Consider the following 24,984-nt stretch of genomic DNA (forward strand, 5'->3'; position numbering starts at 1 on the left):
CCCAAATTCGTGCCATGAATTCTTAGCCAGAATACCTAAGAAATGATGCTGAGCCTTCTTAGCATAACTATCAGAAGGTGCATGATACTGATAGTGTCCTACTTGGTCAAGTTGGTATTTATTATAAAAATAAAATTTTCTGTTTTGTAGTTAGTATTGGGGTGTGGGAGGACAGCTTACATTTTTCCAGGATCCTGTTGCTCATAGAACCTTCACCAGCTTTGACATCTTTTGATAATTCCTGCCTAAATCAACCACCACTCTGATGGTTGCCAAATGCTGATTTTTCTGTTTATAATACACTGTAATTCCTTCTGCTTTTATTAATAGGTATTCTGCTAAGGAAAAGCTTTCCTTCCTCCCACATGTATTTCTGTATTCTTTTTATTAGTATGAACTCATGGCTTCCAATTTCATTCAATGGTCATCATTGATTACTACCATGATTTTGATGCTAAAATTGTCCCAGACTTTGGCCAATGGGAGCCACTCCAAGCCGGCTTTTCTGTCACTTTAACAATATCAACATCACATGTTGAACATTTCCTTACTTTTTAGCACAATAAGAAGGTCCAGGTTCATCGTGCACATTCCCTATCCCAAGCCTTGAACCAGCCTTACTTTCAAGGAGTACTTTGAGGGAAGTGTGATACTTAGAAACCAATGTCTCAGCATTGGTATGGTCATTGCCATTGCAGTGTCATAGCTTTTAGGCCCTCTTCAGGGATGGAGCTGGAAAATATGCATATATATTTATCAACACATACACTATTCGTATCTATTACTATATCTCTCTCTGTTTCTATATATTGAAAAAAAATGAGTTCATATTAATTTCTCCAATTCCAATCTAATACCTGAGGGTTCTTTCTTTAGTCCTCCCTTTCTACGTTTATAAACTCCTTCCCCAACAGTGAAAAATGCAGCTCTTATTCTCTTCAACATATGCTCTCACTTGCTCAATTGATTTACTTATTTACTCAATGTAACCAATCGCCCCACCACACAAGCCACCTCAGCAATGACTTCCCAATCACTGGCATGCCAATGCCTTCATGCTTGCAAAAGAGAAGAAGAAGCAAGGGAAAGGAAGGAAGACAGAGAGAGAAAAGTAGGAAAGGAGGGAGAGACTTACTTTTAAAACATCTTCCACAGCCATCTTCCCTTCCGGTCCTAGTAAAACAGTGTAGGGGTAAAGCCAGTGGACTGCATGTTTGATTGACATCATAGGAAAGGAATCCTATTTAGAAGCAAAAACATGTGAATGAGGAACATCTAAAACAACTCTGAAAAGTTATCTGAGATGTACATGACATTATTAAAACTGCCTTATAAACAATAACCAATGGGTTCCTCATATTTCCCAGAAGTCTACATAAGCTAACATTCATTATTTCTTCTCTTCCTGTTGCACACCTTTTCCCTTGGTAAGCTATCCCACTTCCCTCTTTTAGCTGCCATCTGTGTGTTGATGGCTTCCAAGTTTACATCTCTAGTCCTGACCTCTTTCTTGAGCTCTAGACTTGAACTCTCAATTACACATTAGACATGACTGTATAACTATCCCACTGACCCCATTCAGCATGTCTGAAGCTACATGTCTGAACACAGCTCTATACCCACTTATCCCACACTACCTTCTCATTCATCTTTATTCCTAACCTGAGTTCACCTCATCCATATTCACCTACTTTCAAAGTTATAACCACAAAATTATATAAAGTGTTCATTATCCTGAAATCCTTCTCCATAAGACAAATTGCTTTCCAAATTGAGTTCACCTTACTTTTAAAAGTCTATTAACAGGAACATTTAGAGATATTTCAATATGGACCGTCTATTAGATGATACAAAATTACTGTTAACAGCTGTGGGGTGTGATAACAGTGTTCGGTTATGTAAAAGAATGTCTTAATTCTGAGAAGTTGCACACTGAAGTATTTAAGAATGTTGGCCCTGGCCGGTTGGCTCAGTGGTAGAGCGTTGGCCTGGCATGCGGAAGTCCCGGGTTCGATTCCTGGCCAGGGCACACAGGAGAGGTGCCCATCTGCTTCTCCACCCCTCCCCCTCTCCTTCCTCTCTGTCTCTCTCTTTCCTTCCCGCAGCTGAGGCTCCATTGGAGCAAAAGATGGCCCGGGCGCTGGGAATGGCTCCTTGGCCTCTGCCCCAGGCGCTAGAGTGGCTCTGGTTGTGACAGAGTTACGCCCCGGAGGGGCAGAGCATCACCCCCTGGTGGGCGTGCTGGGTGGATCCCGGTCGGGCACATGCGGGAGTCTGTCTGACTGCCTCCCTGTTTCCAGCTTCAGAAAAATACAAAAAAAAAAAGAAAAAGAATGTTAATTGCCATGTACTTTCAAATGGTTCAGAAAAAAAAAATGAGAGAGCAAGCAAATGTGGCAATATGGTGTTAACATATTAACAATTGGTGATTCTATTTGAAGGAATTAGAGATGTCGATTTTACTATTTTTGAACCTTCCTTAAATTTAGAATTTTTCAAGTAAAAACTTGTGAGCAAAAACAAATAGAACAAAAAGTAAAAGATACAATAAACAGAAGAAAAACTGTTGAGACGTACAGAATAGTGTAAGCAATTCCTGGGAAACCTAACTCAACTGACTCATAAGAAATATAAAATAAATAGCAATGAAAGTTTAAAAATGTCTCATGTAGGCAGTGCTCTCACTACAGCCAGTTGCACGCTCCTTAGCAGACTCTCACTGACCATTTTAACAGCCTCCTTCCTCATGCCCCCTGTGCTTCCAGGCTCTCCCCAGCGCGCCTGCCAACAGAGGTGTCTTCCTCTAGCATACATCCAATTGCTGCACAGCTGACCTACCTAATGGTCACTTCTTCCACATTATAAAACCGAGACAACTTCACTCATCATATAAAACACTTCACACTAGAACCCTAACCTCTCTCTTCACCAAACAGTCTGGTTCAAGTGATACAATTTGTTCTCCACTCATCCCTGGTCCTTTTGTGATTCCATGCCCTCCGGCTGCCAGGAGGGCCTCCCCACCACTCCAGACACCACTGCCGTGATCAATATGATACTGAAGTGGACAATGCCAGCACTCCCCTAACCCCCTCTGATCTGCTCTCATCTGCTCTGTGCTTCCCAGCATCCCTCCACCAGCTAGCTGCCGCAGGTCTTCCTCGGTCTTTGGAAAGACTGCCCATGCGCTCTGGGAGCCAGCTTTGCTCACAGGCCGAGTAAAGAGCCAGTGCCCAGGAATCTGTACGCTGGGGCGACCATTAACCAAGGACTGACTGCACTGGAGTGCCAAGCCCAGCTGCCCCATTCCCCCCACTCCCCAGGCTGGGGCAGGTCTGGGGCACAGCTCACAGTGCAGCACGCCTCTGCACCAGCAGGCTGAGGTCTTTCCCTCCGAGGAGCTTTTACCTGAGTTGCATACCTCCCCCTCCCCTCTGAGACTGTAAGCTCTCTAAGGGCTCAGAACACACTCGTAGCCTCTGCGTAGTTTGCCGCAGTACACAACGAATTACCCTCAGTTCTTGTAATATTTGTAAAAGATTATGACAAGGCAAACGAAAGTGACTAATATCCAAGGATGAACTTTTAAATTCTCTTTGCCGCATTTGGGTATACTAGTCATTAATTCATTTTATACATACCAGGATTTGAACTGCAGCTGGTAAACTATCTAAAGGAAACTCTGGGAGTCCGAGAGTAGAAGATTCTTGGGAACAGAGAGTGGTGGCAAAGGACAAAAGCTGAGAAACTCTAGGGAAAAGGTACCATAAATGATATTAAGTCTTATTTTAGTAGTTTTAATATATAAAATGTACAAATCTGTTTACTCTAAAAAGATAACATCTACTATTAAATTTTTAAGGAACAACAAATCCACATTAAAATATTCCGTTTAAAACTCAGATGCTGATAAGATCACAGATATACTTCTGAAATCCATCATAATGTGCAAAGTTTTTCACAGCCTGGCAGTCTCACTTCCCACCTTTCTTAGTCTAAACCTAATCTCTAGCCACCGGCAGCATTTCATAGCCTCAGGAATGAGATATACACTCTTATATCCCATGCTCTTAAAAAAGAAATTCTTAGAATTCCTTAATTCCATTCTCTATCTGGAAGAAACTTACTCATTCTTTAGGACCCGTCTCAAATGCCACTGCCTTTATGAAGCCCTTATAAACTCTCAACCACAACAGACCCCAATACTTTGAATATATTACCTTACTACATTATGATATAGTATTCAAATAACTTTAAACTCTACTAGATCTTGAGGAAAAATCATGTCTTTACCATGATTTTTCTCTTTAGCATCCTCTTTAACATTATTATTATCAGCACTTACACTAAAAATTCTTCAAAGAATAGTGGTTGAACCAATCAATCAATGAACGGGCAACACAAATTTAATGTTAAGTGTTATATAAGATATTTATATAAAAATGTACAAATGTATAGCTGACTTACTTTTCAGCAGAAACATTGGCTCCAATAGAATATAATAGTTTAAGTTGGTCCTAAAATAACATAGAACCATCAAAACAATAAGAAAATAATAAATTAAATGCAAATGTTTTATAATCTAATCTTTTAAATTAAGCAGACACTAAGTAATTAATAGCAAAAAATAATTTATTGATAAATGTCATTTTCTTTAAAAAAAAGGTATCCTTTTCCTAATCTGTTAGAAAAATAATACCAGAATAACTTTTTTGTCTTCATTTCCACAAATTTTCTTTACCCTATATCCTTTCTTCTTACCATTAACTACTGAGGAAGACATCTACACAGTAACATTTTTATAGTAATTGAATTTATCGTGAGTAGAAAAACTGTTTAAAAAATAAATCATCCTTGTTCATATTTACCTTGAAGGGTAGATAATAAATATCTCTGGCCTGAAACCGAGAGCGGAGAGGGGGGTCCAAAGGGTTCCCGGAGTACCTCGGCACTGGCAAGCCCAAGGCGATCACCCGGAAATTTTCACTCACTCGGACAATCTTCCAAGCATCCAGTTCTGCTTTGGTATGGTCCTTAAAGAGTATGAGATCAAAAATTACAACAGAAATAATATAGATTATTACAATGGCAAGAGCTTCCAGACTAAGAAATTCAAGCCCTGACTACTGAGTAAACTATTTGAGAACACTCTCCAAGCCGAACTGTCAAGGAAGGGAGCAAAGTGAACTAAGGATCAGGATGCCGGGGAAGGTTCACAGCACGGAGACTGATGGGAGAAGGAGAAGCAATGAGCACATCAAGGAACAAAGCAGATGTGGGTGAGATCTCCAAGTCCTGCTCAGCGGCACAGAGGAGCAGAGGAGGAGGGTAAGGAAAATATGCTGGTTCAGATCAGAGGATGTGAAAAGGTAGTCCCAGAAGGCAGACCACTGGCAGAGCAGGGCCTGCCCATGGACCTTAAGTAGGCAACTATGTCTGTGGGTGTATTTCTGCCAACGTATACTAATAGTAATAATATGTATTGAAAACTTACAACATAGTAAGCACTTTCTATGAATTTTTCTCATTTAACTCTCACCAGAATCTAAATAGACATTTAATTCCTTTTTATGAATGAATGAATGAATGAATGAATGAATGAACTGACATTCAGACAAGTCACATAACTTGCCCATGGTCCTGCAACCAGTATATATATGGTGGGGATGAGAGACTGGAAACAGTAAAGTTTTGGAGTTATAAATCCTGGCTCTGTGCAAACTGCAGCTAGTGACCAGGGTATGCAATTATACCTGCTGAGCCTCAGCATTCTCACCTATCAAGTAGAAATAATATCACCAGCATTATTATGGCTGTTATGAAAATTAAATGTGATTATGAATGTGAAATGTCCACAGCAGGCACCTACTGAACACCATCCCCTGCATCTCTGCTTGACCTTCTCAATGGCTCTTCACTGTCCTCAGAACTGACGCAGCTCATGAAGCATGTGCACATCAGAGAGACAGGCCCTCGGCTTTCAGCAGCTCTTGAGAGAACGGGGCCCATATGGCAGGACAGAAATTCTTTACATGGTACTCAAGGCGTTTCCCGGCCAGATTCGTGTCTGATCCTCCAGTCTCGGCAACCTCTTCACACCTGCCCCTAACCCACCCTCCCTGGCCCTGTGCTCCTGCCCAGCTCACAACTGAGGCTCTCCAGACACATCATGCTGCTTCACCAACACTGCTCCACTTGCTGGAATACCCATCCCACCTTGCACAGCCTAAACACAAGTATCATCCAAAGCGCAGCGCAAACATATCGCCTTTAAAATGGGACTCTTTCTAGTCTTCTCCCTCCATTAGAACCACTTTTGTGCCCCTCCACTCTGTCCTATACAGGTGTCATCATCACACACTTGTACATTGACCTCTGTACATGGCTGTCTTGCTGGAGCTCAGATCCTGAAAGGACTTATTACCTTAAGCCCATAACAGGACAAATGTCTGTTGACTGACTGTATGAAATAATTTTAAAACATAATGAACAATTATTTCTAGCATTACCAAAATCATGAACCTACATTTAATTAATAGGATTAACACTGACACTATGTCATATATACTACAAAACAAGAATCTGGATATAACTTTGAGAAACCAAGAGTATAATTTTCAGAGGGCTGAATATTTGTATTTTCTACTTATGTGAAAATTATAATCAAAATATAAATAAAATTGATATAAACCAACTCTATGTGTTTCCATAATAACATTCTACTATAACCCCCTCTATGAAACCAACAACATTTTGAGACATTCAAATTTAGCATGTTGAATCTAGCTAGAAATAAGTAGAACTTCATTTATGGTGTTGAAATCCTTTTATCATAGAAATTGTCTTAAAGTTATAATGTTTTATAATGGGATCTTGCCTATATTCTGTAAGGTTCTCATGATATAGATTTGATAAATACAGAAATGACATTTACTAATAAAAATTATATATCTATACTGATATTTACATTGGGAAAATATAGTACATGCTTTTCATGTCCTTGTATACCAAAACCATTTTTTTTAATTTTTTAAAAATTTTTTTTGTTTTGTTTTTTTTAAGACTTTATTCAATTTTCAGAGAGGAGAGAGAAAGTGAGAGAGGGGGAAAGAGGGAGAGAGAAAGAGGAGGGGAGGAGCGGGAAGCATCAACTCCCATATGTGCCTTGACCAGGCAAGCCCAGGGTTTCAAACCAGCGACCTCAGTTTTCCAGATCGACGCTTTATCCCACTGTGCCGCCATAGGCCAGGCTAAAACCATTTTTTATATTGAGTTTATTGGGGTGACACTGGTTAATAAAATTACAGAGGTTTCACATGTACCACTCCCTAACACACCATCTGAACACTGCACTGCGTGTTCGCCACCCCAAGTCCAGTCTCCTCCGTCACTGTTCATCCCCTTTACCTTCTCCTACCTTCCCACCTCCTTTCCCTCCCATAATCACCACACTGTTGTCTGAGTCTATGAGCTTTCTTTTCCTTTGCTTAATCCCTTCACCTTTTCCACCCATCCCCTCTGACAGCTGTCAGTCTGTTCTATCTATCTATAAATCTGCTTCTATTTTGTTTGTTAGGTTATTTTTTCATTAGGTTCCACGCATGAGTGAAATCCTATGGTGTTTGTCTTTCTCTGACTGGCTCATTTCACTTAGCGTAATACTCTCCAGGTTCATCCATGCTGTCACAAAAGATAAGAGTTCCTTTATTATGGCTGAGTAGTATTCCATTGTGTAATATATCACAACTTTTTTATCCACTCATCTATTGATGGGCACTTGGGCTGCTTACAAATCTTGGCTACTGTAAATAATGCTACAGTGAAATAGGGGTGCATGTATTTTTTCTAATTAGTGTTTCAAGTTTTTTTAGGACATATTTCCAGAAGTGGAATTATTAGTAAATGATTTGGAAAAGAATACTTAGATTATGGAATTATTTTTTTTAAGTATGCAAGTTACTTCATAACAGGAATTTCTATATATTTTTTATTTGGTTAGTAGAATTCTGTGCCATTATTAAATACATGACTTTGGATACAGATTTGGGATATGAGCTCAAAGACGAATAAAGAATATATCAAAGTTCTTGTTATGAAGTAACTTGCATACTTTAAAAAAATGATTCCAGGGAGAGGAAAAGGGGGAGGGGGAGGGGCACAAAGAAAACTAGATAGAAGGTGATGGAGGACAATTTGACTTTGGGTGATGGGTATGCAACATAATTGATTGACAAGATAACCTGGACATGTTTTCTTTGAACATATGTACCCTGATTTATTGATGTTACCCTAGTAAAATTAATGGGAAAAAAAGATTCCATAATCTAAGTATTCTTTTCCAAATCATTTACTAAAAGGGACAAATAGCTATATAGAGGCAACTGATAGTTATTTTGTACTTAGAAAGTATCTAAAAAGAAAATGTTCTGTATCACATCTACCTACTTTAAAAATATATAAGTTGTTATTCTTCTATTTATATTTATTTATATTAATTATAAAATACAAATTAATAAAACTTGAAATAGTTTTAAAAATAAATAAAATGGCTTTCATTTCAATAAATCAACTATAACAATATGAGCAAATAACTTTAACTTTTCTTACTGATTAAATCCTCAAGTATCCTCTTGTTATTATATTAGCACGAGGCCATCCTTAGACAGATCCGAAAGAAAACAAGGATACTGCACAGTGAAAGCACCAGCTAGGATCTCCGATAACAGTGAAGAAACAGTACTGAAAGGATTGCCAGACAGGTTCCCGAGAAAACAGACACACAGCGGGAGTCAGAAAGAGATACTCCTGTCCGCCAGTCACGGAGAGTCAGCTCAATCAGACCCTCTGCTGTCAACATCTACTACTTAGTGCCTCGGTGTTCTAGGCTTGTATGAGCTCCCTGGCAGCAATTTGTTACCAACTGGGTAGTAAGATTGGCACATGTGTGTCTCTACAGAGCAGGTGTGAGAGAGATTCTGAATCCCCATGCAGAGGCAGAGCCATCAGCCCCTGGAGACTTAGTCAGAAAGCTCCAGCGTGGTACAGCCAGAGCTGAATGGACAGGGCTGTCTTCTTGTCCTTCTGTGACATGACAGGAACCCTTATCCAAAGCCTCTGAAGAGCCCACATCCCCTTGCTGTTGCCCTCTTTATACACTCTTGTATCACAGCACTTAAAGTGTTATGGCACTTACTCACTCATCCAACAAACACTTACAGAGCACCTCCAAAGTGCCAGGCGTTGCTCTAAAGCGCCCTCCCTACAAGGTAGGGGACTGCCTAGCTGGCATGCCTAAGGTATAGAACAGGGAAATCTGGGGTGAGAGAGGAGTAAGAAAGGAGAAGGCTAGAAGGAATAAGGCCCAAGAGGCAGCAGTGGAGCACAAGAACCTGTATTCCACTATCAGGACTTTGGATTTAATTCTGAGAAATAGTATTTTGGAAGTAGTTAAAGGGTCAGAACAGGGACATGACCTAACCTACTGCACACTTTAAAGCAGGCACTGAGTCCTGTGGGGCAGGAAGGGTGAAAGGAAGGGTCCAGTCAGGGGCTCTTAGAACAGCTCAGGCATCAGATACTGGTGGCTTGAACTATCAGGGTATCTTTTCAATATTTTACTCATTTCTCTCAATAACTGCTGGAATTTGCTTCCTGAGGCCAAAAACTGAACTTTTTTCAGCTTTGTATTCTCACTACGGCCTAGAAGCCATTAGGCTTTTTGTAAATAGTTGCTGAGAGATGGAAAAGGGAAGACAAAAATGGAGAAAGAAAGGAAAGAAGAATTAAAAGAGGGAAAAAAGAGAGAAAGAGGGGGAAAAAAGGAAAAGGAAAAAAAGAATAGAGAAGAAAAAGAAAGTTATTAGATTGGCAAGAAAAAGTAAAAATCTTGGCAGTTTTCTATGAGTTGCAAATATTGGAAGAACCCTGTAAACCTGCAAACTCCTGACTTGACTTTAGCAATTTCCCACAGACGTGGGCCACCTAGATGTCAGTCCTCACGCAGACACAGTCACGTCTTATACACCAAACAGCACTTCCCACCGAGCAGCAGCCAGACAAAGCAGCCGAGCTTTCCTTTCCTTACTTGGAGGAGCTTGTCATAACGCTCTGCAGACATTAGGAAGCGTCCGTCGTCAAGCTGCATCTCCCTATTTTCCAGCAAGTTGTTCAAAACAGGCAAAACGTTCCTCTCCGCCTTCTCCAAGCCTTCCAAAACGAGAGTTCTGCCTTCTGTGGCTGCACGAACTGCACACTGTTTCCAAGAAACAAAAGCAATATGAGAATACAGAAGATAGCAAAGGATGGCCTAATATTACTTATAATGCAAATTATACTCATGGTTCTTATTCTAGAGACTGGAAATCAGGCTAGCTGGCTTCCAGACTTTGATTTTGCTTTATCTGCTACATGATCTTAGACAAGGGATTTTTGTCCCTCTTTAGGTCTGTTTCTCACATTAGTAAAATGAAGAGATTGGAAGAAATGATCCCTAATGTTCCTTTCAGCTGTAACATTTCAAATAACACCCAGTGAAATAGAAAATTGAGAGCTATCTTTGATTCAGTAACATGATTAAACAAGAAAACAGAGTCCTCAACTAGAGTAGAGAAGTGAAGACACAATCTGTCCTATCTCACAAGCTTCTTGAGAGGAACCTAAATAAGCTAGGTAAGACACATGGCCACTGTAAGACTGTAAACACAGCTCACCAGGAAAATGAGTTCAGGGTTATTCTAATGTTCAGTGGTGCCAACATTACAAACTCATCAAACTTTTCTAGTGTGGAAAGAATACTTGTGATTGTTTCTCAAAGTAGAAATTAGTTCAACCATAAGGATCCTTTCCTGCCCTTCAAGCTACAGAACTTCTGAGACCTAATTTTCTCAAATAGAAACCAGGAAAGAAGGAAAAAGTAGGATCCTTCTGAACAAACCATCTCATATAACAGGTTTAATAACCCAACACGTGGGCACAGAGGCTTTTAAAATAAAAGCAGCTGCATGACCTAGAATGAAAAACTGTCTAAGTCCCTGCTCTAGATTTACTTTGATTTGATAAAAGACCTTAGGCAAACAATCTGGACGTCTGTGTCCTCATTTCCCAAATTAAAATACCCTCAATGGGTTCTGTAGACTGCCACTATTTATGAATCACAGCAGTAGTGAAAACTTGTAAGCTATCAAACCTCTTAAAATGTAAACTGCCATTAATATAGCCACAATTTAATGCAAATAGATTCAGAAGAGGTCCAAATTACTCAAAATGGCTACATACAGTGTAATAGCACTTAGGAAGGCAAAGAAAAATAAAAAAACTACATTTCAAGTTCTTTATTTTAAAATATCAGAATACGATAGGATTAATTTTTGGTTGCTCTAGCACTTGCCTGCTATTGGTAACTTAAGTTAGTCACTCTACCTCTCTGAGCCTCCATTTCTCTCTCAAACCACACTAATTATGGTACATGCCTCACTGAGTATGATGAAGATTAAATAAGATAACCTGTAGCACACAGTAAGCCTGTACAAAAGGACTGGCTGTTATTATTATGAATACAATCATCCTTGTAGTCACTGTCATCATGGTCATCATTATCATCACCATTACTTTTTCAGGGACACAGCATAATATGGTAGGAAAAAAACTAAACTCTGAAATTAGACCCTGGTTCAAATTCCACCTCTGCTATCTATCGGCTGTTCGGCCATGGCCCACTATGGCTCAGCTGTTTCACCTAGAAATTGAGAAAGTTATCTCCTTCTTAAGAATATTTTGAGAATTAAATGCACCTAGCACAACATATGTCTCCTTAATGAAAGTTATTTTTATGTTCTTTGGTTTTCTAATTAACTACGCAAACCTGTCAAACAGTTATCATCATAGGAGTGGAGAAGAAGTGGCCTGGGCAAGATGACGGTACGGTCAGGAGCAAAGGCCTCAATTGTGACTAACACAGAGGCCAGAGTAAACACAGACACTTTCTCCAACCCTCCAAGTGACAATCAGAACATAGTACAACAATGTGACTGCCAAGGGTCTGGTGCAAGTACCAGAATTCAGCCACTCTTAATAGCACTGTTTCTATAGGAAATGCTTTCCAAATTTCTGTACTTATTTATGCATGAACATCTGAAAGACTGTGATTTTCACAGTGCTTACATGTGGAAAGTGGCTTCAGCATCCATAAATGAGATAAAGTTTACAAGTAAATGTTTTTCCCCATTTGTTAAAATACGGTAAGTAAAATGAATTTAGACAAGATAAAAATCTTTTCTAATTAATAGCACTATATTATTCAATTTATTAAGAGTTGTTCTTGATGATCTGTAATATTTAAGCAGTACATTAAAAAGTTAAGCTTTATTTTTTCTATTAGTAAGAGAGAATCAAGAATAATAAAAAATACATAATATCGAATAATTGTTTAAATTGTTATACTTAATATTTAATATGTACATTGTACATCATAGAACTTCACAGTATCAAATAAGTTAACAAGATGCAAATGTGAAAAGAATTTCTGTATAAAAAAAAGTTAAAAAAATTACTTGAGGCCCTGGCCAGGTTGCTCAGTGGATAGAGAGCCATCGCAATATGCTAAGGTCACAGGCTGGATCCCTGGTCAGGGCACATATGAGAAGCAACCAATGAGTGCACAACTATATAGAACTAAGTGGAACAATGAGTTCATGCTTTCTTTCTTTCTCTGTCTCTCTCTCCCCCCACCTTTCCCAGCCCCCTCTCTCAAATCAATGGGAAAAAATTTTTAAAAATTATTTGAACTTCCCCATCCTGGCTTTCTACTCCTGAAATTAACTTGAAGATAAAAAGTGTCTCCTCTCAGTCAGACATAAAACCTAAACATAATTTATTTGTAGCTTAGCTAATTTGTATTGGTTTACATTTGAGTAATCTAAGCAATTGCATATTGGTTTAAAGTCCTCCTCTTTTTAAAGTCACATGGCAATAAACAGAATTAATGATTAGAATGGCAAAAAATAAAGTAAGAAAAAGATGAGGACAGTAATAGATTTTTAAAGGGTTAAAATACAGTGTGTCCGTAAAGTCATGGTGCACTTTTGACCGGTCACAGGAAAGCAACAAAAGACGATAGAAATGTGAAATCTGCACCAAATAAAGAAAAATCGTCTCAGTTTCATACCTATTCAGTGCAGTTTGATGTGGGCTCACACACAGATTTTTTAGGGCTCCTTAGGTAGCTATCCCGTATAGCCTCTACAGACTCATCACTGACTAATGGCCTACCAGAACGGGGCTTCTCCACCAAACTGCTGGTTTCCTTCAACTGCTTATCCCATCAAGTAATGTTATTCCTATGTGGTGGCGCGTCATTATAAACGCGTCGATATTCACGTTGCACTTTGGTCACGGATTCGAATTTAGTGAGCCAGAGAACACACTGAACTTTCCTCTGTACCGTCCACATCTCGACTGGCATGGCCGTGGGCTGCTCCGCTGTATACACGGTGTTACATCATCATCTGCACATGCACACATGCTGCCACATCATCCTACAGAACTGGGAGGGTTTTCCTTTTATTTGGTGCAGATTTCACATTTCTATCGTCTTTTGTTGCTTTCCTGTGACCGGTCAAAAGTGCACCATGACTTTACGGACACACTGTACTGATGATTTATGCTTTTTTCAGGTTACTTTATCTTCTGGGCAAACGAAAATCAATGTAATAACAAAATACCTTATTTAGTCAACTTATTTCTCCATGGATGTCATAATATCAGTCATAAACTTTCATATTCCTGGTCTTTAACCCATTTTTTTTTAAGTGAGAGGAGGGGAGATAATAAGACAGACTCCTGTATGCACCCTGATTGGGATCCACCCAGCAACCCTGTCTGAGGCTGATGCTCAGTACCAAGCTATTTTTAGCACCTGAGGCTGATGCACTCACACCAACCAAGCTATCCTCAGTGCCCAGAGATGTACTTGAACCAATTAAGCCACTGGCTGTGGGAGGGGAAGAGGAAGAGAAGGGAGAGAGTGGGGAGAAGCAGATGGTCACTTCTCCTGTGTGCCCTGACTGGCAATGGAATTGGGACATCCATATGTTGGGCTGACGCTCTATCCACTAAGCCACCAGCCAGGGCCTCTTTCTTTTTTTTTTTTATCACAAATGAAATCATATTATATATAATGTCTTGCAAATTAATTTTTTCATTCATATCCTGGTTTTTTTTCCTATCACTACATATAGATTCACCTGATTTTTTTTAAAAGCTATAAAGATCTCTACTTACCACTTTTTATTTACCTCCTAAATGTACATCATTATAGTTTTCATTTATACTTTTATATAATATCAAATACTGTAATAAATGTCCTTGTATATATAACTTCAGCATGTTTGTGTGAATAACATCTGGAAGAAAATTTAGTAGAATTAGAACTGCTGGGTCAAAATATATTCTTTCTAGAGATATTGCCAAATTTTCTTTCAAATTGCATCAATTTATGCCCTCATCAACAGCAAGTCTCTTTCCTCATCCATTCTTCCTCATCAACAATAGATATTAGCAAAATTATTTAATCTTTGCCAACCTGAAAGGTGAAAGAAAAACAGCAACTCACTAGTATGTTAATCTTTATTTTTGTAAACAAAATGGTCAAGCATCTTGTCATGAATGCATTGGACGCTTAAAATATTTTCTCTATGAACTGCTCCTTTAAAGTCTCTGTTCTTTTTTTCTAGGTATTCCTAACAAAGAACAATATTTAATATTTTAAACAATAATTTGAAGAAATGGGTAATAAGCTTTATTATAATATTCATAAAATATTATTTTAGTTGGTAATCGGTACCTAAGAACCACCCCTCATACTTCAAAAAAAAGCTTTAGATCCTGGAAGCATATATATTTAAAAAAAAATTTTTTTTTGCCCTGGCCGGTTGACTCAGTGGTAGAGCGTCGACCTAGCATGCAGGAGTCCCAGGTTCAATTCCCGGCCAGGGCACACAGGAGAAGCGCCCATCTGCTTCTCCACCCCTCCCCCTCTCCTTCCTCTCTGTCTCCCTCTTCCCCTCCCGCAGCCGAGGCTCCACTGGAGCAAAGTTGGCCCGGGCGCTGAGGATGGCTCTGTGGCCTCTGCCTCAGGTGCTATTTAGAATGGCTCTGGATGCAACAGAGCGACGCCTCAGAGGGGCAGAGCATCGCCCCCTGGTGGGCATGCTGGGTGGATCCTGGTCGGGCACATGCGGGAGTCTGTCTGCCTCCCCGTTTCCAGCTTCAGAAAAATGAAAATAAATAAATATATATATATATATATTTTTTTTTTTTTTAAAGAGAGAGAGCTAGAGAGAGAGACAGGATGGAAGAGAGAGGGCAAGAAGCATCGACTCGTAGTTGCTTTCACTTTAGTTGTACACTGATTGCTTCTTGTACATGCCTTGACTGGGGCGAGCCAGTGTGCCCTTGCTCAAGCCAGGGACCTTGGGCTTTTTATGCCAATGACCTTTGGGCACAAGCTGGCGAGCTTTGGGATTGTAAGGACTATTTCCCGCTCAAGCCAGTGAACCCATGCTGATGAGCCTGGGCTCTGCCCTTGGGTTTTGAATGGGCAACCTTGGCATAATGGGTGGATGCTTTATCCACTGCACTACCACCGGTCAGGATCCGAAGCATATATTTAATTTCACTATGTTTAATTTTTTAATCAAGAAGATGTAGTACATACATACAATAGAATATATATAATCTGCCATAAAAAAATGATGATATATTGCCATTTACGACAACATGAATAGACCTTGAGAATATTATACTAAATTAAATAAATGAATCAGAAAAAGCTAAGAACTATATGATTTCACACATAGGTGGAATATAGAACTAAGATTCATGGACATAGATAAAAGTGAAGTGGTTATTGGGGAAGGGAGTAAAGAGGGACAAATACACAGTGACAGAAAATGATTTGACTTTGGGTGATGGGCCAGTAGTAGAAAGTAATTGAAAATTAAGAAAACAGCATAATTATCTTTAGCCAACATTTAGAATCATTAATTTCATCTGTGGTTTCCAAGAAGGTATTTCCAAGAACAAAAACTCAAATATCTGAAAAACCTAAATCAAATCTGTCTAAAGAGAATATAGTACAACTATCTTTCACTACGACATGAGCTACTCTCCTTCCTCTTTAAAAATCAATGTTGTATAGACCTGGAGTAAACAGCCATGTGTTGAAGCGAGGTAAGCACTTGCCTGATCAATGTAGAAGGCCGTGCCTGCGCGGATCTCTCGGCGCTGTTTGAGATCGGTTTCTGTTGTGTCCCTTGACAAGGCAATGTATTCAACTTCCCGTCTGGTCAGCTCCTGTGGAACAGAGAGAGAAACTGTTCCAAAGTAGAAATGAATCCCCAACATACACTTTGGAGCTGACAATGCCAGTGCCCTAGAGAAGAGCATTTAAATATCATTCTGGAATAAAAATTGTTGGGTCTCAGCTTTGAGGAAAATGCAATAAATTGAGCTTTAATTAAAACAGGTAGAATTCTACTTTTACTGCACCTTACAATTTACCACCTAACAATTATTTACTATTTAAGCAATAATAATCAAAATTAGATCTTATCTTAATGTTTCCTATAGAATTCTTTTCACATATCATGAGTAATGATTTGGCTACTTGGTTTTCTCCCCATTAATAGCCATTTCTGCAAGTAATGTTCAATTTTTTAAGGTGATTGAGATTAATTAATTTGATTAGCCAATGCTCATCAATTATATACTAGACGTTAGGCATTTTACCAAGTATAAACATAAGGTAAATACCAACAGGTCAATAGAAGAGAGAGACACATATATAGCTATTCAGGAAAGAAAAGAAGAAGGAAAAGGAGGAAAAGGAGGAGGGGGAGAGTGAAGAGGAGGAGAGAAAAAAAACAATTAATACACTCCCAAAAAATCACATATGATTTGAAAGGAAACCCTCTAGAATCCATTTCCTTCAGAATAACTTATCTATCCCTTAACATTTTGCCCTACATGTAATATCTATGAACAAAAGTTAACATTAACCTTGATTTTACAATGTTGAATTAAAAACAATGACATTCTAAAACTGAATAAGGCATACAATATGTTTTTACTAAGCAAGGAAAACAAATTAATTTACTTTACACTTAAGAAAAAGGATTGTTTTCTCCACCTTATCTCTGTGTGATGTTCATAAAAATATACCATTATTGCTAATTAGTTTTCTTAAAATGTGCTAGTCCCATGCACCTGTAAGTTTAAGTATATATGGAAAGAAGAAAAAACATTAATAGAGAAAACACACATCATAGTAGTGATGTTTTTTTAAAATAAGAATGAATTGCCTGTGAGAGCACAATATTGGAGTAAAGTAGCAAGTTCTCTTTTGAGCAGATACCCACTTCTTGCTTCTGAAGCCCTGTCATTGACATTGGCCGACACAGTGACGCACGTCTCTCACCTCAACTGTACCACTGCAACACCCTGACTTACCACACGGAGGGTGTTATCCTCATCATCAGCCAAAACGAGCACGAAGGCCCTCGGTGGCCACTTCGCAGAGCTCTCTGAGCAAGCTCACAGACACCAGAGTTGCTGAGGCAGCAGGTGGCAGTGGGCTGTTGAGTTGTTGTTTTTAACTACCTATGAAACCCTTTTTATATAACTTAAATATAAACAACTATCAATTTTTTTTCTACTTAATTTCAGATTGATTCAGCAAGTATGCCCCCAAATTTCTGCCTTTAATGACTTCATCTGGATTTAGGTGTCTCAGTAGCTAACTCTGCATTCTTAAGCAAGACATATTTGCCTTGTATATTAATAAAGCGAGGACACAGTGCATACAATAGCACATTATATCCCACAAACTAGTTCTAGGAACAAAAGATATGAAATGTATGGGCTAGAGGCAGTTAGGTTCTGACTTGTTCATCGTGTTATCATTCCTCCCCTACATGATTCAGTGAGTAGCAAAATAAATTTACCAGTGACACTGAAGAGTATACAAAGTATATTTCAATATATACAATAGCATAGAAATCAATTCTTTAACATCAGGAACACAAGGAAGATTTAAGCAAGATTTTTCGCTTCATCCTAAAAAGTATCTTCAGAACAAAACAACTTCATTTGACAGCATTCTTCCTCAAATCATTAGCACAATGCCTATTAATGATGTCAAAGTAGAAAAAAATCTTCTAAATTTTTTATTTTGGGTTAAGAATTGAATATTTCAACACAGGTCACAATGTTCTCAGAGAACTGCAAACATATAAGAGGCTAACATGCCAGAAAGAGGAAACAATACGAGATTTGAAGTCTAGCTGCATCATTTCCTAGCTGAACAAAGCTTCAGTGAGTTAATAAACTTGTTTTCTCATCTATTTCAAGGAAAATAAAAGAGCGTGTAACACATAAAAGACTTTTTACAAACTTTGGGCTCCCTTTCAAGACCATTTAATATCAAAAAGTCAAGAGAATTATTTGGTCTTTAAAATGTGGATCTGAGAGACGGTGGCGCAGTGGGTAAAGCGTTGGACTGGGATGTGGAAGACCCAGTTTTGAGACCCCAAGGTCGCCAGCTTGTGCATGGGCTCATCTGGTTTGAGCAAAAGCTCACCAGCTTAGACCCAAGGTTGCTGGCTCGAGCAAGGGGTTACTCGGTCTGCTGAAGGCCCCTGGTCAAGGCACATATGAGAAAGCAATCAATGAACAACTAAGGTGTTGCAACGCACAACGAAAAACTAATGATTGATGCTTCTCATCTCTGTTCCTGTCTGTCTGTCCCTGTCTATCCCTCTCTCTGACTCTCTCTCTCTGTCAAAAAAAAAAAAATGTGGATCTGAGATACAAGAATGTTCCCTCAGTAGTATAAAACTAAGTTTTGTTTTATAATCTCAGAGTTGCTGATTCTACCTGCTACTCGTTGACTGAATTTATATTACCTTCCCACTGGAAGTGGGGGACTTTCTAGTTATAGCAAAAATTTGCTAAAGCTATGAAAAGGAATACATTTGCTTCCCAAATAACTTATTCCAAACTCTTTATAAACAAATCATCCTTCAACATAAACAATTTTTTAAGTAATTACTAATCCTGATATTTTTATAAATTATTAATTTATTCTCCAAAATCATATCAATGTTAAGATCCTTAGGAATGCACAAGAATTGACTTCTCACCAGGTACTGCATAGCAATAGAGCGTCGAAGAGGCCCGGGAGGTCCTATTAGAAAGACATCCTGCCCCAGGAGATCCTTCTGCATTATCCATCTCAGATGCTGAACTACAGATTGAGCCAGAGAGTCTGAAACTTTAGGGAAAAAAAAAGATAAAATAAAATGCAATTCAGACTACTACATATAATATAAACCTCCAAGCAATCAATAAAAATTGTATATTATATTAAAATACACACACAGGTATACACACATACATTGATAAATACACCTGGTGAATTTTCACAGTATTTTACAATAAAACCATTGCTATCAATATTCAAATTGGACAAAGTTTATGATATCACAAAGAGTCACATAACACTTAAAAGCTTATAAGAACATTTGAACAATTACCTATAAGTGTCACTAAAGGAATGAAAGTGATTTTCAAGTGTGGTATGAGGAATAGTATCATTACTTTATCACAGTCTTATAGTCCAAACCTTCTGTTCTAAAAGGGGTTATGATCAAATCATCCCAGACAATTAATGATTATTGTAGTCTTTAAAATTTTTAAAAAACTATATTATAACTTAAGTTGGCAATGGGTTCTAAGATCTCAAACCTCACAATTAAAAAATTTGATAAAGACTAAATGCTTTCTTTAGAATTTGTCTGTTTTTCTACAACAACCCTTTTGATAATAATTACTCCATACAATGCCCTTCTGTCTACTATTAAATCACCCATCAATCTGCTCATCTTCCACTTAAGCATTTTCTAAAATGTCAGAGTTAATAAATGTTTTGTGCATCTGTAAATGACCCAGTGAACCAGCAAGTACTCTCCTAGATACACAGAAAAACTCCCACCCTCGTACAGCAGGAGACATACAGAATACTCACAGCTGTGTTGTTCAAAACGAAACTGGCACAGGAGACAGAAAAACACACACAATGAAATATTACATAACGACAAAAAAACCCAGAATGAACGATCACTACTTCCAACAATATGTTTAAAAAGTATAATATTGAGTGAAAAAAAATTAAGTCTCAGAATAAATCACATGTGCTACTACTTTGATAAAACTCAATAAGCCAGCAAATTGAATTCATCAGAAATATATACATGTGATAAAACAGTGCTTGAAAAAGCAAGAGCGTGAGAATGATAAATTCAGGATAATGGACACCTGGGCATGGAATCAGATCTCATAAACAGTATCAATGACACTGGCAATATTCTAGTTCTTAAACTGGGTATGGGCTACAGCGTTTGTTTTAATATTGTATTGAATTTTATACATAAACACACACATATACATTTATATGTATGGAGCATTCCATACTTTTAAAACTTTGTTTAATCACCTAGTGAGGTCATGAAAGAGTTCAAAGATTAAACTAAGAACACTTACCTAGGACTAAAGTTGTTCCTTTTTCCCCCTCTGACAACACAATGCTGCTGGGATAGTTCCCCCAACCCCTCAAAAAGCGAACATCTAATCATTAGGAAAAGTCAAGACAAAGTTCTGATTTTCTTCTGCTAGAAAGACCAAGAACAAAGTTTTGGGCTGACTGGTTGGTGACCTGGGCACTGGGCTCAACCCAAGGCATCTTCTAGTTCCCCAAACCAGTGCCCCATGGCTGCAAGTCAGGAGCCCCATCGCCTCAGTGGGAGCCTGGCTCCTCTACTTCCTTCCCCTATGAATCCTCTGGATATGCATGTCACCTTAGGGGAATATCACCCCTAAGGGAGCAAGAGCTGGTTCCTAGAGGGGGACTGGAGAGAAGCTCTTAGATATTACAATGGTCTGTCATCCATGTAAAGGGCCATTGTGCATAAATAGATAATGCAATATATCTGTGGTACTGAAGTTTCATGGGGTTGGGAAAAACAGTTGGAGGAAAATGTCCTTAGGAGAGCAATAATGAAAAATAGGTTAAAAAACATTGCTCCAAGAACCATACCTTTCAGAAACTATCAAAGAGTTTTGTAAAAAAAAAAAAAAGAGAGAGAGAGAGTTTCATAATGCTAGTATGCAATTCATTTGAGCCTGGAGAGTCAATCTCATAACTACCAGATGTTCACTTAACTATTTTCTTTTCTACTTCAGGCTTAAATCCATCTTTGTGATATACAACTGACTCTTTCTTTTCCAAATGAGCAAGTCCATTTGTTGTTTAAGGATGAAGCAAAATAAGAGTTAAAAAGTTCTAACTTTGGGACCTGGCTGGGTGGCTAAGTGGTAGAGCATCAACCCAGTGTGTGGAAGTCCCAGGTTTGATTCCCAGCCAGGGCACACGATAAGCGTCCATCTGCTTCTCCCTTCCCTCTCACCTTTCTCTCTCTCTCTCTCTCTCTCTCTCTCTCTCTTCCCCTCCCACAACCAGCCAGGGCTCTATTGGAGCAAAGTTGGCCCAGGTGCTGAGAATGGCTCCATGGACTCCACCTGAGGTGCTAGAATGGCTCCTGCCACAACGGAGCAATGCCCCAGGTGGGCAGAGCATCACCCCTTGGTGGGCATGCCGGGTGGATCCCAGTCGGGTGCATGTGGGAGTCTGTCTGTCTGTCTGCCTCTCCTCCACTTTTCACTTCAGAAAAATACAAAAAAAAAGTTCTAATTTCTCTATCAGTAAAATTATATTGATACAATGTTCCCTATACTGCATACTACCTCTTCTTACTCTGATATCAAATATATTATTAATAACTTAGGCCCTGGTGGATCAGTGGATAGTTGACCTGGCATATGAATGTCCTGAGTTCGATTCCCAGTCATGGCACACGTGAGAAGCAACCATCTGCTTCTCTTCCCCTCCCTCCCTTTTCTCTCTCTTCCCCTCTCACAGCCAGTGGCTCAATTGGTTCAACTGTGGCTCCTAGTGCTGAGGATAGCTCTGTTCGTCCGAAATCATCAGCCTCAGGTGCTAAAAAGCTCGATACTAAAGCATCAGCCCTAGATGGGGTTGGCGGGTGGATCTCAGTCAGGGGCATGTGGGAGTCTGCCTCACTATCTCCCCTCCTCTCACCTAAAAAAAAAACAATAATTTTTTTAAAAACCTCCATCACTTTGGGGTTTTTTTCTTTAAATTTTCACAAATCTCAGCTTTTTTTGGCCACAGGTCACCCCTACACTATTATGACAGCTTTATGTTACCCCTTTGCATTCAACTTTGGCAATGTGCCTGACTTTCCATTACTTGGACTTGACTATTTAAAATATGAAATTTCAAAGGTTCTGGAAGGTAAAGCCAAGTTGGTCTCCTCAGCGTCCTCCCACCTTTTATTATTTATTTGTAACTATTCATAATTACAGGTTCTCAATTTAGTTCTATATCGCTTCATAATACCTTCACCTTGAGAACTATATTCATTTTCATGATTTTTTTTAAAGTTGAAGGCTGCAGTTCCTAATCAAATGCAAGTTCTGCCCTTCACATGTTGTCAGTGTTAGTAAAGCGCTGAGGTTAAGAAAAACTTTATTTTTTTTTAGCAAACTGGAGAAGAAACAGAGTTATACCAAGAATCACAGAGCAGTTTGTACACCAACATACTTTCTTAAGTAGGAGAGAAAGGCACAGAGTTAGTTAAAGCTGGAACCCTGGGAGTCGCGTGTAATCCTGAGTATGCTCATGGGAACGTCTTCAATTTAGCATGATCCTCCTATGTGTTGAGAGCCACTGACCTGAGGCACATCTGACAATTCTCAGCAATCCCTTCCTGTATTCCTGCCATTCAACACGGTTCTCCACTAGTGGCAATATGGCCACTGCTCTCTCTACGCCTGCAGAAGGCATTTGGAAACATCAGGGTGGAGTGGGGGGGACTCTCAGTTGTTGCAAAGCTTTGGGGGATAGGGATAATTCAGTACACTGCTGACATTTAAGGATGCTAAATACAACGTCCAAGACAGTCCCATCTGCCTGGTATGTCCATGGCAAGCTGCTGAGAAACACTGTGGCTGCGTCAACGTTTGTTTTCCCCAAGGGTTATGTTGCTTGAAAACCACTGAAGAGTTATTTCTAAATCATAGTTAAGCCCAAAGAGTTTCTCTCAGTTTCCTCTACCTTCTGAAAGATGAAACTGGCAGGAAGGCAAGTCAGCAGTGAATAAATTCTATCTTTAGATTCGGCTTCTAAATGTCGGGGTATCTAAGTCACCTATCACCACTACATTTCAATGCCAAATGATTTTCCTCATATGTATAGGCAGCTTCTGATCCCGTGACTGGCCTTGTGGTATATGCTACATCTATACAAAGACCTCTTCTTTTCCCTTCTTTTATCTCTCCTCAATAATAGTAATGGTAACTGTTACAATTTACTGCATTCCTCTCACATGCCCGGTAAAAATATGAATGATTTTTCCTACAGTATCTCATCTAGATCTCACAACAGCCCTGGCCGGTTGGCTCAGCGGTAGAGCGTCGGCCTAGCGTGCGGAGGACCCGGGTTCGATTCCCGGCCAGGGCACACAGGAGAAGCGCCCATTTGCTTCTCCACCCCTCCGCCACGCTTTCCTCTCTGTCTCTCTCTTCCCCTCCCGCAGCCAAGGCTCCATTGGAGCAAAGATGGCCCGGGCGCTGGAGATGGCTCTGTGGCCTCTGCCTCAGGCGCTAGAGTGGCTCTGGTCACAACATGGCGACGCCCAGGATGGGCAGAGCATCGCCCCCTGGTGGGCAGAGCATCGCCCCTGGTGGGCGTGCCGGGTGGATCCCGGTCGGGCGCATGCGGGAGTCTGTCTGACTGTCTCTCCCTGTTTCCAGCTTCAGAAAAATGAAAGAAAAAAAAAAAAAAAAAAAAAAGAATAGATCTCACAACAATCCTAGAAGATAGCAGACTAAAATGTGTAAGCATACAGAAATGAGCTGAATGCTCAAATCCCAATTCTGCTGCTGGTTACTAGCTGTGTAACCTTAGCTATTTAAACACTCTATGCTCAGTTCCTCCAAAGATATAATGGAGATGATAAATGAACTTAAGTTATAAAGTTGTTACAAGGATTAAACAGGCATTTATAAGTACCATATAAGCATTTATTAAATACTCAGTACCCTTTGTCCATAGGTGATAAGTGCATAAACCAAGATTGAGACCTAAACTGTTTGAGTCCAAAGCTTTCATTCCAGCGACATGTCCTACTGCCCTTCCAAAATCTTTTTAATGGGTTCTACCTTCAGGTCCAAGATTTTCCCTATAAGTGTGGATCTCATCAGGCTCCAACAAATTTAGTGACTTGCTTTTCTGGCCATTAATAACATTTCTTGGATTTTGGTGATACCAATAATATCATGTAACTCCTTTTATTAAAATTCATTCTATTGTTTACATTATGTTATCAGAGGACTTGTTTCTCAAAAAAAAAAAAAAAATCCCATTTTCACTTACTCATATTTTATTATAGTGCATTTTGTCCAAAAAAAAAATTGTCAGGAAACTGCATTAAACCACCGAGAGAAAGCACTATGTACTGCCATGTGGTATTTGTGGTGTATTTTACATTAATGCTTGAAACTAGCTATATTTTTAGTATGGTCTCAGGAACACATGAGTCATACTTAAAAGCATTTCAGAAATAGAAATAAGATGTAAGACTGTACATTACAAACATCTGTAAAATAAACTGCCAAACTGCCACGCATAACCTAATATAAATACAGCCCAGTGCATAAGAGAAATCCTCAACTTCAATGTTTTCAGGCACAAGGTGCTACCTCCCAGGACTCCAATAATACCAGAGACCTTGGTCCTACATGCTGTAATTTCCTTCTCTCTGTAAGAATAAAACATCTGCTTCATGTTGG

General features: G+C 39.2%; 1 protein-coding gene across 2 annotated transcripts in view; it reads right to left on the reverse strand.

The window, feature by feature from the left end:
* The window catches only part of VWA8 (von Willebrand factor A domain containing 8), a 376,366-nt gene that overhangs the window by 305,283 nt on the left and 46,099 nt on the right, over positions 1-24,984 (reverse strand). For both annotated transcript variants that reach the window (XM_066380832.1, XM_066380831.1), the window contains exons 3-9: positions 19,197-19,327; positions 16,240-16,350; positions 10,085-10,252; positions 4,869-5,033; positions 4,468-4,517; positions 3,642-3,750; positions 1,136-1,240 (exon numbers count right to left, since the gene is read on the reverse strand). In XM_066380832.1, the coding sequence (XP_066236929.1) occupies positions 1,136-1,240; positions 3,642-3,750; positions 4,468-4,517; positions 4,869-5,033; positions 10,085-10,252; positions 16,240-16,350; positions 19,197-19,327 (839 nt within the window). The remainder of the gene's footprint in view (positions 1-1,135; positions 1,241-3,641; positions 3,751-4,467; positions 4,518-4,868; positions 5,034-10,084; positions 10,253-16,239; positions 16,351-19,196; positions 19,328-24,984) is intronic.

Source organism: Saccopteryx leptura, chromosome 4 (genome assembly GCF_036850995.1).
Source record: "Saccopteryx leptura isolate mSacLep1 chromosome 4, mSacLep1_pri_phased_curated, whole genome shotgun sequence".
NCBI lineage: Eukaryota > Metazoa > Chordata > Mammalia > Chiroptera > Emballonuridae > Saccopteryx > Saccopteryx leptura.